General features: G+C 39.0%; 1 protein-coding gene across 22 annotated transcripts in view; it reads right to left on the reverse strand.

The window, feature by feature from the left end:
- Nucleotides 1–14222, reverse strand: part of DMD (dystrophin) — a 2668835-nt gene that overhangs the window by 23357 nt on the left and 2631256 nt on the right. For all 22 annotated transcript variants that reach the window (XM_060407875.1, XM_060407877.1, XM_060407874.1 and 19 more), the window contains one exon: nucleotides 13640–13763. In XM_060407875.1, the coding sequence (XP_060263858.1) occupies nucleotides 13640–13763 (124 nt within the window). The remainder of the gene's footprint in view (nucleotides 1–13639; nucleotides 13764–14222) is intronic.

Here is a 14222-nt window from a genome sequence, read left to right on the forward strand (position 1 = left end):
TGTAGGTTGCATTTTCATTTTCCTGATGGTTTTGTTCACTGTACAGGAGCTTTTTATTTGATGTAGTCATTTTATTTTTGTTTTTCTTGCTTTTATGTTTGGTGTCAACTCAAAAAGTCATCGCCAAGATATATCACAGACCTTACCGCCCATGTTTTCTTCTAGGATTTTCATGGTTTCAGGTCTTACAGTAAGTTTTTAATCCATTTTGAATTGATTTAAGACAGTGGTCCAGTTTCAGTCTTTTGAATGTGGCTGTGCAGTTTTTCCGTACCATTTTCTGAAGAGACTCTTCTTTTCCTATCATATGTTTTTAGCTCCTTTGTTGTAAATTAATTCCCCATATGTGTGAGGGTTATTTATGGGCCCTCTGATCTGTTAATCTGTATATCTGTCATTATGCCAATACCACATCATTTTTACTTCTGTGCCTTTGTAATACAGTTTGAAATCAGGCAACATGAGGCCGCCTGCTTTGCTCTTTTTTTTATCCTCAAGACTGCTTTGGCTATTTAGGTTCTTTTTTGTGGTTCCATACAAATTTTTGGATTTTTCATTCTCTTTACGTGGAAAATGCCCTGAAACTTTGATAGAAATTGCCTTGAATCTGTAGATTGCAATGGGTAGTATAGACATTTTAACAACAGCTATTCTTTCAATCCATGAGCATGAAGTATCTTTCTATTTATTTATGTTTTCTTCAATTTCTTTCATCTTTGTCTTACAGCTTTTAGTGTACAGGTTTTTCACTGCCTTAAATTTATTCCAAGGTATTTTATTCTTTTAGATGCAATTATAAATGGGATTATTTTATTTCTCTTTCTCATAGTTTGTTATTAACGTGTAAAAATGCAACAGATTTTTGTATATTGAGTTTTTATCCTGCAACTTTACTAAATTCATTGAGTTCTAATAGTTACTTGGTAGGGCCTTTCAGGTTTTCTTATATATATTATGATGTCATTTGCAAATACAGATAAATTTACTACTTTCTTTCTGATTTGTGTGCCTTTGATTCTTTTTCTTGCCTAATTATGCTGGCTAGGACTTTCAGCATTATGTTGAACAAAAGCAGCAAGAGTAGGCATCCTTGTCTTCTGATTGTAGTGGAAAACCTTTCAGCTTTCACCACTGAATATCCTATCTTTCAGCATCCTATCTTTTTGCCTTTTCACACTGTTCATGGGGTTCTCAAGGCAAGAATACTGAAGTGGTTTGCCATTCCCTTCTCCAGTGGACCACGTTTTGTCAGAACTCTCCACCATGACCTGTCCATCCTGGTTGGCCCTACATGGCATGGCTCATAGTTTCACTGAGTTAGACAAGGCTGTGGTCCATTTTCTGGGCCCTGATGTTAGCTGTGGGCTTGTCATACATGGCCTTTATTATGTTGACATGCATGCCCTCTATACCCATTTTGTTGAGAATTTTTATCATGAATGGATGCTGAATTTTTTCAAATGCTTTTTCTTCACCTGTTGGGATAATCGTGTGATTTTTATCTTTCATTAATGTGGTATATCATATTTATCGATTTGTATATATTGAACTGGGCTTCCCAGGTGGCTCAGTGGTAAAAAATCTGCTTACTGATACAGGAGATGCGGGTTTGATCCCTGGGTCAGGAAGATCCCCTAGAGAAGGAAATGGCAACCCACTCCAGTATTGTTGCCTGGGAAATTCCATGGACAGAGGAGCCTGGTGGGCTATAGACCATGGGATTGCAGAGTCAGATATGACTAAGCGACTAAACACATGCACACACACTGAACCATCCTTGCAACACAGGGATAAATCCCCCTTGTTTATGGTGCATGATCCTTTTACTGTATTGTTGCATTTGGTTTGCTAATATTTTCTGGAGAAATTTTACATCTGTATTCATCAGATACTGGTCTATAGTTTTGTTGTAGTGTCCTTATCTGTCTTTAGTATCAAAGTAATGCTGGCCTTGTAAAATAATTTAGGGGTGTAGTCGCAAATGTTTTTAAGTGTTTGAGAAGGATTGGTATTAATTCTTTGTGTTTGGTAGAATTCACCAGAGAAACCATCTGATTGTGGGCTTTTTTGGGGGGGAACTTTTGTTTATAGATTCAATCTCCTTTCTCATTGTTGGTCTTTTCAGATTTTGTTTCTTCATGATTCAGTCTTGGTAGGTTGCATGTTTCTAGGTATTCATCCTTTTCTTCTAGATTATCCAATTTGTTTCCATGTAATTATTCTTAATAGTTCTGTGATCTTTTGTATTTCTGGTTTAAGTTGTAATATCTCTTCTTACATTTCTGATTTTATATTTGAGTTCTTTTTTTTCTTAGTTTGTCTAAAGGTTTGTCATTTTCATTTAGCTTTTCAAAAAAGAACTAAAAACAAGCTTTTAGTTTCAATGATATTTTCCATTATCTTTTTCACCTCTCTTTATTTCTGTCCTAATCTTTCTTTCCTTCTGTTAACTTTGGATGTTGTTTGTTCTTCTTTTTCTACTTCCCTGAGGTGTAAAGTCAGGTTGTTTGCTTGAGATTTTTCTTGTTTCTTCTTGCAGGCATTTATTATTACGAACTTCCCTCTCATAACTGCTTTGCTGCATCCCATAACTTTTATATATTGTATTTGCATTTGTCTCAAGGTATTTTTTATTTCTCTTCTGATTTCTTCATCAATCCATTTGTAGTTTCAGTGGTGTGTTATTAAATATTCACACATTTGTGAATTTCCAGTTTTCTTCTTGAAATTGGTTTTTGGTTTTTATATTATTGTCAAAAAGATGCTGGATATGGTTTCAGTCTTCTTAAATTTATTGAGACTTGTTTTGTGGTATAAGATATGATGTATCCTAGAGAATGTTGCTGCCTAGAAAATATTCCATGTGCACTCGACAAGAATGTACTCTGCTGCATTTGGAAGGAATGTTCTCTAACTGCTCATCTGATCTGATGTATAGTCCCATGCTTCCTTATTGATTTTCTGCCTGGGTAACCTATCTACTGATATTAAGTGAGGTATGGTTAAATCCCCTACTATTACTGTACTGGTATCTATTTTTCCCTTCAGGTCTGTTAATATTTGCCTTATATTCACCATGTTGGGTGAAATAAATATTTACAAATGTTATAGGTCTGATTGGACTGACCTCTTTATCATTATGTAATGCCCTTTTTTGTCTCTTATTTTAGTTGTTTCAAAGTCTATTTGATATAAGTAAAGCTATCCCAGGTTTCTTTTGGTTTTTATTTCTGTGAAATATCTTTTCCCATCCCTTTAATCTCTGTGCCTTTACATCTTTTTAAAAGATTTTTTTGATGAGGGCCATCTTTAAAGTTTTTATTGAATTTGTCACAATATTGTTTCCATTTTATGTTTTGTTTTTTTGGCTGTGAAGCATGGCGGATCTTAGCTACCTGACCAGGGGTTGAATCCACACCTCTTGCATTGGAAGGTAAAGTCCTAACCACTGGACTACCAGGGAAGTCCTTTTGTATGTCTTTACATCTGAAGTGAGTTTTTTAATAGGCAGCCTACCCTGGTGGCTCAGATGGTAAAGTGTCTGCCTACAATGCAGGAGACCTGGGTTCTATCCCTGGGTCGGGAAGATCCCTTGACGAAGGAAATGGCAGCCCACTCCAGTATTCTTCCCTGGAAAATCCCATGGACGGAGGAGCTTGGTTGGCTACTGTCCATGGGGTCGCAAAGAGTCCGACATGACTTAACAACTTCACTATCTATAGCAAGGTCTTATTTTCTGCTGTTTCTGTCAGAAAGGGCTTCTGTTAAATTTATTTAAATTTCAAAGTTACAGAAAAAGTCTAAGAATAGTAAGATAGTCTCCTGTATACCATTTACCTTGATTCACCAAGTGTTAATATGTTGCCACATTTGCTTTGCTTCTTTCTCTAAGCACATAGATTTGTTATTGTTGTTATTACTATTACTGACCCATTTTCATTCCAATGTAAGGTTCAGGCCCCTTTATTCCTAAGTACTTTGTCATTATCTCTTTGAACTCTTATTTTATGGAACCACACTGGCACTATATTATCATCTAGTGTGTAGACTATATTTAAATCTCACCAATTGCCTTTATAATATCCTTTATAACTATAACCAAATATATGTGTGTGTAACATATATACTTATATATTTTTTCTCTGATCCAGGTTCATGTATTGCATTTCTTTGTCATGTCTTTTCTTTCTCCTTTTTTTTTGGGGGGGGAGTATTGTTGATTTACAGCATTGTGCTAACTTTCTGCTGTACGGTAAAATGATTCATATTATACATTATATTATACACATGTATACATAATATACATAACATTATACATATTACACATATATTCTTCTTAAATATTCTTTCCTAATATGGTTTTTCATAGTATACTATAGTTCTCTGTGCCCTACAGTAGGACTTTGTTTATCCATTCCATGTATAAGAGTTTACATCTGCTAACCCTAATCTCCTCTCCCTTGGCAATCACCAGTTTATTCCCTGTGTCTGTGAGTCTGTTTCTGTTTCATAGATAGGTTCATTTGTGTCATATTTTAGATTCCACATACAAGTGATACCATATGGTATTTGTCTCTTTCTGACTTACTTCACTTAGTATAATAATCTAGAGTTACATCCACATTGCTGCAAATGACATTATTTTGTTCTTTTTTAGGGCTGGGTAGTATTCTAATGTCGGAGAAGGCAATGGCACCCCACTCCAGTACTCTTGCCTGGAAAATCCCATGGACGGAGGAGCCTGGTGGGCTGTAGTCCATGGGGTCGCAAAGAGTCGGACACAGCTGAGCGACTTCCCTTTCACTTTTCACTTTCATGCATTGCAGAAGGAAATGGCAACCCACTCCAGTGTTCTTGCCTGGAGAATCCCAGGGACGGGGGAGCCTGGTGGGCTGCCGTCTATGGGGTCGCACAGAGTTGGACATGACTGAAGCGACTTAGCAGCAGCAGCAGGATTCCAATGTATATATGTACCACATCTTTATTCATCCCTCTGCTGATGGACATTTAGGTCGCTTAACTGTCTTGGCTATTATGAACAGTGCTGCTGTGAACATAGGGGTGCACGTATCTCTTTGGATTAGAGTTTTGTCTGGATATGTGCCTAGGAGTGGGACTGCTCAGTCATGTGGTCATGCTATTTTTAGTTTTCTGAGGAACCTCTATACTGTTTTCCATAGTGCCTTCACCAGCTTACATTCCAACAACAGTGTAGGCATGTTGCCTTTTCTCCACATCTTCTCTGGCATTTGTTATTTGTAGAGTTTTAATATGGCCATTCTGACCAGTGTGAAGTGATACCTCATGTAGTCTTGATTTGCATTTCTCTCATAATTAGTGATGCTGAGTGTCTTTTCATATGGCTATTGGCCATTTGTATTTTCTTCTTTGGAGAAATGTCTATTTAGGTCTTCTGCCCATTTTTCAATTGGGTTGTTTATTTTATTTTTTTGCTGTTGAGTTATATGAGCTGTTTGTATATTTTGGAAATTAGGCCCTTATTGGCTGTATCATTTGCAAATAGCATCTCCCATTCCGTAGGCTGTCTTTTCATTTTGCTTATGGTTTCCTTTGCTGTGCAAAAGTTTTTAAGTTTGATTAGGTTCCATTTCTTTATTTCTATTGCCTTGGGAGACTGTAAGTCTTGCTTTTTAGCCATTTAGCCACTCTTATATTGTGATTAGGGGATTTAGTCCACTTAAAGTAATTTTTGATAGGTATGTACTTACTGCCAGTTAAAAGATTGTTTCCTGTCTTGCAGTTTCTCTTTGCCTTTCTTCTCACTCTCTTTCTCTGTGATTTGATGACTGACTGTAGTGTCATGCTTAGAGTTCTTCCTATCATTTGTATACAGGTTTCTGCTTTGTAGTTTCCATGAGGTTTAGATGAAACATAACAGTCTATTTTAAGATGATAATTTTCATTCCAATTCCAAAGAAAGGAAATGCAAAAGAATGCTCAAACTACCGCACAATTGCACTCATCTCACATGCTAGTAAAGTAATGCTCAAAATTCTCCAAGCCAGGCTTCAGCAATACATGAACCATGAACTTCCTGATGTTCAAGCTGGTTTTAGAAAAGGCAGAGGAACCAGAGAGCAAATTGCCAACATCCGCTGGATCATCGAAAAAGCAAGAGAGTTCCAGAAAAACATCTATTTCTGCTTTATTGACTATGCCAAAGCCTTTGACTGTGTGGATCACAATAAACTGTGGAAAATTCTGAAAGAGATGGGAATACCAGACCACTTTACCTGCCCCTTGAGAAAACTATATGCAAGTCAAGAAGCAACAGTTAGAACTGGACATGGAACAATAGACTGGTTCCAAATAGGAAAAGGAGTACATCGAGGCTGTATATTGTCACCCTGCTATTTAACTTATATGCAGAGTACATCATGAGAAACGCTGGACTGGAAGAAACACAAGCTGGAATCAAGATTGCTGGGAGAAATATCAATAACCTCAGATATGCAGATGACACCACCCTTATGGTAGAAAGTGAAAAAGAGTTAAAAAGCCTCTTGATGAAAGTGAAAGAGGAGAGTGAAACAGTTGGTTTAAAGCTCAACATTCAGAAAACGAAGATCATGGCATCTGGTCCCATCACTTCATGGGAAATAGATGGGGAAACAGTGGAATCAGTATCATACTTTATTTGTTGGGGCTCAAAAATCACTGCAGATGGTGACTGCAGCCATGAAATTAAAAGACGCTTACTCCTTGGAAGAAAAGTTATAACCAACCTAGATAGTATATTCAAAAGCAGAGACATTATTTTGCCGACTAAGGTCTGTCTAGTCAAAGCTATGGTTTTTCCTGTGGTCATGTATGGATGTGAGAGTTGGACTGTGAAGAAAGCTGAGCGCTGAAGAATTGATGCTTTTGAACTGTGGTGTTGGAGAAGACTCTTGAGAGTCCCTTGGACTGCAAAGAGATCCAACCAGTCCATTCTGAAGGAGATCAGCCCTGGGTGTTCTTTGGAAGGAATGATGCTAAAGCTGAAGCTTCAGTACTTTGGCCACCTCATGCGAAGAGTTGACTCATTGGAAAAGACTCTGATGCTGGGAGGGATTGGGGGCAGGAGGAGAAGGGGACGACCGAGGATGAGATGGCTGGATGGCATCATGGACTCGATGGATGTGAGTCTGAGTGAACTCCAGGAGATGGTGATGGACAGGGAGGCCTGGTGTGCTGCGATTCATGGGGTCGCAAAGAGTCGGACACAACTGAGTGACTGAACTGAACTGAGTAACAAAAGTTCAAATACATTCTAAAGCTCTACATTTTCACTCTTTTCTCTACGTTATGTTTTTGGTGTCACAATTTACATGTTTTGTGTGTCCATTAACAAATTACTTTGGTAACAGTTACTTTTATCACTTTTGTCTTTTAACCTTCCTACTGAATGTACAAGCGATTCGCCTATCACTATTATAACATTTGATTATTCTGAATTTAATTATATTCTTACCTTGTGACACTTATACTTTCTTATTTTCCTATGACTAATTATGACCTTCCATTCAAAGAAGTCTCTTGTACATTTCTTCTAAGGCTGGTCTAGTGGTGCCGCTTTCCTTCAGCTTTTGCTTGTCTGGATAACTCTTTCTCTTTTCCTCAATTCTGATGGACAACTTTGCTGGATAGAGTATTCTGCTTGGCAGTTTTTTTTTCCTTTAATACTTTGAATATATCATGAAACTCCCTTCTGGCCTGTCAAGTTTCTGTTGAAAAATCTGCTGATGGATTTATGGGGTTCCCTCGTATATAAGAAGTTGTTTTTCTCTTGTTGCTTTTAAGACTTTCTCATTGTCTTTAACATTTGACAGTTTAATTATGATGTGTCTTGGTGTGGGAACTGTCCAGGTTTCCTGACAGTATGTCTCCTTCCTAAGGCTAAGAAAGTTTTCTGCTCCTTTCTCTCTTTTCCTTCTAGGACTCTATGTTTGGAATATTTGTTTTGTCTACTTGATGGTGTACAATAAGTTCCTTAAGCTATCTTCTCTTTATCTTTAATTTTTTTTATTGAAATACAGTTGACTGACGATGTTATGTTAGTTTCAGATGTACAGCAAAGTGATTGAGTTATCTATACAAATATTCTTTTTTACATCCATCTCTCCCATTATAGGTTGTTACAGAGTATTGATAAGAGTTCCCTGTACTATAGAGTAGGTCCTTGTTGATCATCTATTTTATATATAGTAGTGTGTATATGTTAATCCCCAACTCCTAATTTATCTCTTCTCTCTTTAGCAACCATATAGCTACTTAGAAACTTGGTGTATAATGGATGAATTCCACTGCCCTCTTTGAGTCTGCTCATCTTTTATTCCCAATTCACCTAGTCTGCTGCTGAATGCCTCTTTGTATTTATCAGTTCTGTTACTGTATTCATTGCTTTGTCATTTATATTTTCTGTCTTTGTTGGAATTATCACTTTGTTTGTGTATTGTTTTCCTGACCTTGATGGGCATCTCTGTGACTGCTGTTTTGAAATCTTTATTTGGAAAACACTTATCTCAATTTCTTTTAAGGTCATTTTTGAGGTTTTAGCTTGTTCTTTTCTTTGGAACATATTTCTCTTTTCTTTTTCCCTTTGCCTTGTCCCTTTCTGTTGGTTTCTATGCATTAGCTACAAGTTGCCCCGCCCACCTTGAAGGGGTGATCTCAGGTAGGAGATGAGACTTATTTTTCAGCCCTGCCCTACCTCTTGATCATCTCTGAAACTCTCGTGATTGTCCAAGGAGGTTTTTTTTGTTGTTGTTCTTAGTGCCTCTGTAGTTGAGGGTGTGCCCAGACCTGTCAGTATTCCAATGGGGAGGAGGATTTCAGTCAGCACTTAGATGCAAGATGAGTGGAAGACTGAGCCTCCGGCAACAGCTTTTAAAGTATGTAAACAGATCTCTTTTAGGGAAAGACTGGGAGACGTAAGTTTCTGTATGCTCCCTCTGCACTGAGCTCTGGGAAGATAGCTAGCTATTTAAAAACTGCTGTTTTTCTTTTTTTTTTTTTTCTTTTGGTATGCTACCATTTCACTGAGCTGTGAACATAATCCCCCACTGACTACCAGAACAGCAGATATGTGCACAAGCTCCTTTATGGGAGATACCAATGACCTAGAGCGAGGCAGGAAGGGTGAGATGGCACGAGCTGGCCTACTTCATCTCTGCAGAGTATGGAAGTCAGTCCCTGGAGTGTTACATTAGAAGCCTGCCTCTTCAGGCTGAGGCTTTTAAGATATAAACAAATGAGCCTCTTTCATGGAAAAACTGGGTGCATTCCAGCCGGTTGCCTTTATGCTGTGCAGTTGGACAGGGGCAGTGTTAGGCATGGTGAGTCCCCATGAGCCCTGTAAGTACTATCTCTCTGTTCACTCTGGCTTTCTGGACTTCATGGATGATAGATGTTTGGGGAGCCCATATCTCAGGTAGAAGGACATATTAAGAGCTGGGGCTCAAAACTTTACTACTCAGAGAGAAGCTAATAGCTGTATTTCCTTCTTGGTTGTGTGTCAACATGACTGGGATGGGGTTCACAGCAAGACTGTGGCTCAGACACTCCTATGTTGTTTTAAATTAGTTTCTATTGGAGTAGAGTTGTGTTACAATGTTCTTAGCTTCAGGTATACAGAAAAGTGAATCAGTTATATAGCCATCCACTCCTTTTTAGATTCTTTTCCCACATAGGTCATTTCAGAGTACTGAGTAGAATTCCCTGCGCTATACAGTAAGTCCTTATTATCTGTTTTACATACAGTAGTGTGTATATGTCAGTCCCAATCTCCCAACTCCCCTGGTAACCATTAGGTTTGTTTTCTATATCTCCTACGTGCTGGATGTGGGTTTTTTGCTTGTCCAGTGTTTATGTACAGGACTCATTCAGCTATTTCCTAAATGTCTTTGAGAGGGAAGTACTCAGTGTGTAGTTGTTGTGGATTCCATGTTTATATGCAAGGAGGAAAGTTCAGGATCTCATATTGTCATCTTGATCCAGAAACTCCAGTGAAACTTCCTCAGTGTGTAAATTGTTCTGTATCTACATAATGGTAGATACAGAATGTATCTACATAATGTGCTTGACTTTGACAATATTCATTCAAGAAGCATTTTACTAAACGCTTGTTGCATAAAAGGTGATCAATTGGGAAAGAAAATGAGCAAGACTTAGTTGTTGCTTTTAAGGAGGTTAAGTACTTAACGAGGGAGAAAAAAAATGAGTTGTACAGGAAGGTGGATTTTGAATATCATGATAAGGAGTAAAATGGAAGGAAAGAGAGAAAGAAGGAAGGAAGAATTTAGTATCTTGCTTATGATGATGGTATCATGTTGCTCAGTCATGTCCAACTCTTTGCAGCCCAATGGACTGTAGCCCACTAGGCTCCTCTGTCCATGGGCTTCTCCAGACAAGAATACTGGAGTGGCTTGCCATTTCCTCCTCCAGGGGATCTTCCCTACCCAGGGACTGAGCCCATGTCTCCTGCATTGGCAGGAGGGATTCTTTACCACTGAACCACCAGGGAAGCCCATGGGTGTGTGTGTGTGCGTATATATATATATATATATACACACACACACACACATGCTCAAACTTATCAAGATGTATACATTAAAAGTACATCTTTATCATTTACACCTGAATGAAGCTAAAAAAGAAGGCAGGTAGGTAAAGGAAAAAATGCAGGAAACCTCTGTACAGTTTAGAAAGTGGGAGAGATGTTCTGGAGGCTGATCATGATTTCAGAGTGTGTTCTATTTTTATCTGGTTTTATCCATAACATACTCATGAGAAAGGTCTAGCTGGCAATCTTGAGAAAAAGCCTTGAAGTGATGTGTTGAGGACACAACATCACCTATGTGGTAATCTGGCATAAGATACTCAGCCTGAATCCAACTGGGAGTAAACAAGCAGGCAAATCCCCAATGAGAAACATCCTACACAACAATTGGCCTGACCTCTTCTGAAATGCCAGTGTCCTGCAACATCTGAAGAGGCTGGGGGAGTGTTCTAGATTAGAGGAAACTCAAGAGACATGACAACTAGATGCCAAGGGTGACCTTTCATTGGCTTCTAAATGAAAAAGATAAAAAGCTATTAATAGAAAGGATATTATTGGCAGATTGTGGGATATCTGAATCTAAATTATATATTAGATAATAGTAGTATATCAGTGTTAATTTCCTGAGTGTGACTATGTCAGAAAATATTTTTCACCTTGGAAGATACATGTTAAAATGTTTAGAGGTGAAATGTTACTATGTATGAAATATAGTCATTCAGTGAGTAAAACTATACATGCACATAAAACAGGAATATATATAGTGTATACACACATACACACAGACACAAAGATGTCAACATAAATAAATACAGCAAATTGGCAAAATGTTGACTAAATTGCAATTCTGCCCTAAGTTTGAAGTTGTTCTAAGCAGCAAAGGCAGCTTTTAACATTGTTTAAACAAAATACAAAACATTCTTTAAAAAGGATGACTGGGTACAAGTAAAGGAGTCAGAGATAAGTCGTTGGGAAGACAGACTTTATCCATTTCTATTTGTCTTATTTTAAAACATAATGTGAACTTCATAGCACACCATCCCATTAAAAAAGGAAATGTATAGAATGCCCACATGGTATACAGAGACTTACCATTGGTAAGCATGTCATGGTTTGAGGAAACACTCCAACTCATTAGATAGATCACCCAGTATGACTTCACCTGTACTTCTCTTTACAGAGTCCTGGGGTTATATACTGGCATTCTACCAGAGTATGGTTCAGCAAATCCCAGCCTTATCATACCTTGGAGCTTCAAAGCATGAGGATATACACTGCATTTATCTTAATACATGTGCATCTTTCAAGAAGAGGGTCTTTCCCTGCCCCCCTTCTTTACAGTGAGGATTCAATGGACATGAATCTGAACAAATTCAGGGAGACAGTGAAGGACATGGACTGTGCTGCAGTCCATGTGTTCACAAAGAGTCGACACAACTTAGCAAATGAACAACAACAGTGGGGGGCGGGTGCGGGGGATCACCTCTGTATTCAGTCTCTTCAGAGAACAAACTCACTAACAATAGAGGCTATCCATTGACACTGGCAAGTTATCTCTTAGCCTAACTCAGCCACTGGCAAACGCACTTTTGTCCTTGTATTTGGGTCTGCCACGATTCTCTGAGCTCCACAAATCATCAGGCCCACGGCCTGAGGTGTACTTTAATTTGGGTGCTTTCATAGGCATGCTGCCTTGGGGCTCATGGTGACAGGTCTAAATAATTAATACTTCTAAGCACCCAGGGCTTTGCATCTCACCTCTCAAATATGTGACTTAGCTTCTCAGGCTGGGCTTACTTCAAAAAAGGAGAAAATCCTGCAGTAGGAAATAACAACAGACATACTAAAACTCCATTGTTTGGGGAATGTAAGGACTTTAAAAGGCGTATGTTTTCAGATGCTGAGCTATTGCTTACATTCCCAACAGTCGATTAGCTCGATTCAGATCTCAGATGGAGGCAAGAGCAGCCGATGCCCTAAATCACTGAGGTGTGGCAAAGCTGGGAAAACAACTTCAAACATCTCCTCTTCCTTCACAAAAGAAATGAGAGCTGGCCTTCATTTATGGAGTTACCTGCTTCACTTTTTGGTCTTAACATTCCTTCTCAGTCTGGAGAATATGACTTGATGTGTCTACACCTTCCAACACTACTCCCCCGATCAACTAAATGGAGGTCTTCCCCAAGGCCCTGAAACCAAGCACCTTTGTTATATTTCTCCTCTCACACCTTTCAGCTCCCCATTCGGTGAGGTTCACTCTCAAATCTCTCCAGACTGCCCTTTTACCACCTCCTCAAAGACAGTACCTCCACCTTTAAAAGGATCACCATCTTCTCCCAAACAAGTCCTCTCCCCTCCTTTCCTTATATTTTCTAGTCAGTCCCTGGTCTTGGGTACTCTATTTTCAAATAAGTCACAGTCATCTCCTCCTGTCCCATCCCAGAAATCTCTTAAGCATCCTCAGAAGTCCCATAACTTGGCCTCTGTGACTGCCTTCTCACTAGTCTTTCAAACTATAGAAGTTTTACTCTGGGACAGATAAAGCTGCCAGAGTGCATCTTTGTAGCTATCTCTTACCTGCTAAATGATGCTCAGTGGCTCTGTGACACCAACCAAACACCTCTGCCCAGGATTCACGTCACTGCGTTGTGAGCCTAACTTTCCTCTGCAGCCTTACTTTTCCCCACTCCTGCCGGGATCCTATCTTTCTAATGTCTGGAACCTTGGCTCTTTCCTGCCCTTGGCCTTCATCTCTCCATCTTCAACAAATGCTCAGTTCCTCCTCTGTCCTTCAGAACCCTTCACAGACATCAATTCATCAAAAATCCTTCTCAGATCTACCAAATGACTGAAACTTTAGTACCACAAGGCCTTACTCTAGTAACTGAACAGCCAGAGCTTAGAGGGTAAGGGGACTGTGTCTTTCATCTCTGTACCCCTAAGGCATTCATGACAACCTCTGGTCCATAACTGACATTAAATAATTGAGCAGACAATTTAAAAGTTGCTACAAATAGTTCACCATTTCCACACCTTAAGAGATGACAAAATTGAGGAGTAGCTGAGACAAACACTTACCCATGGATTCTGAAGTTTGACTGCCAACCACCCGGAGCAGCATAGGCTGGCTGCTGTCTGACCTCTGAAGAGAGGTAGAAGGAGAGGACACCGTTGTGCCATTCACCTTGGCCTCGGCCTGGGGCTAAGGCATCCAAAGAAAATAGAATTATTTTTCATAATAAACACTCAAATACATAAATATAAACCCATTATAGACACTCAGGTCTCTGAAATTATGATTTTTCCTACTTAGAAATCTCCCACAAAGAGTTAAATTTGGGAAATTTCACAGTGGATAAGATCCATGGATACTGTCTTCGTACCTGAATCATATCCCCTTAAAAAAGCCTGAAAGACAGTACAGCTACAGTGGAATAAGGTATAGAAAATCATTACACTAACTGAAAGATGTAGAAGGTCATGTGAGAATGTTGAAATCATATGAAGTGAAAGTGAAAGTCGCTCAGTCATGTCCAACTCTTTGTGACCCCATGGACTATACAGTCCATGTGATTCTTGAGGTCAGAATACTGGAGTGGATAGCCTTTCCCTTTTCCAGGGGATCTTCCTAACCCAGGGATCAAACCCAGGTCTCCTGCAT

The sequence above is a fragment of the Ovis aries genome, chromosome X (genome assembly GCF_016772045.2).
Source record: "Ovis aries strain OAR_USU_Benz2616 breed Rambouillet chromosome X, ARS-UI_Ramb_v3.0, whole genome shotgun sequence".
NCBI lineage: Eukaryota > Metazoa > Chordata > Mammalia > Artiodactyla > Bovidae > Ovis > Ovis aries.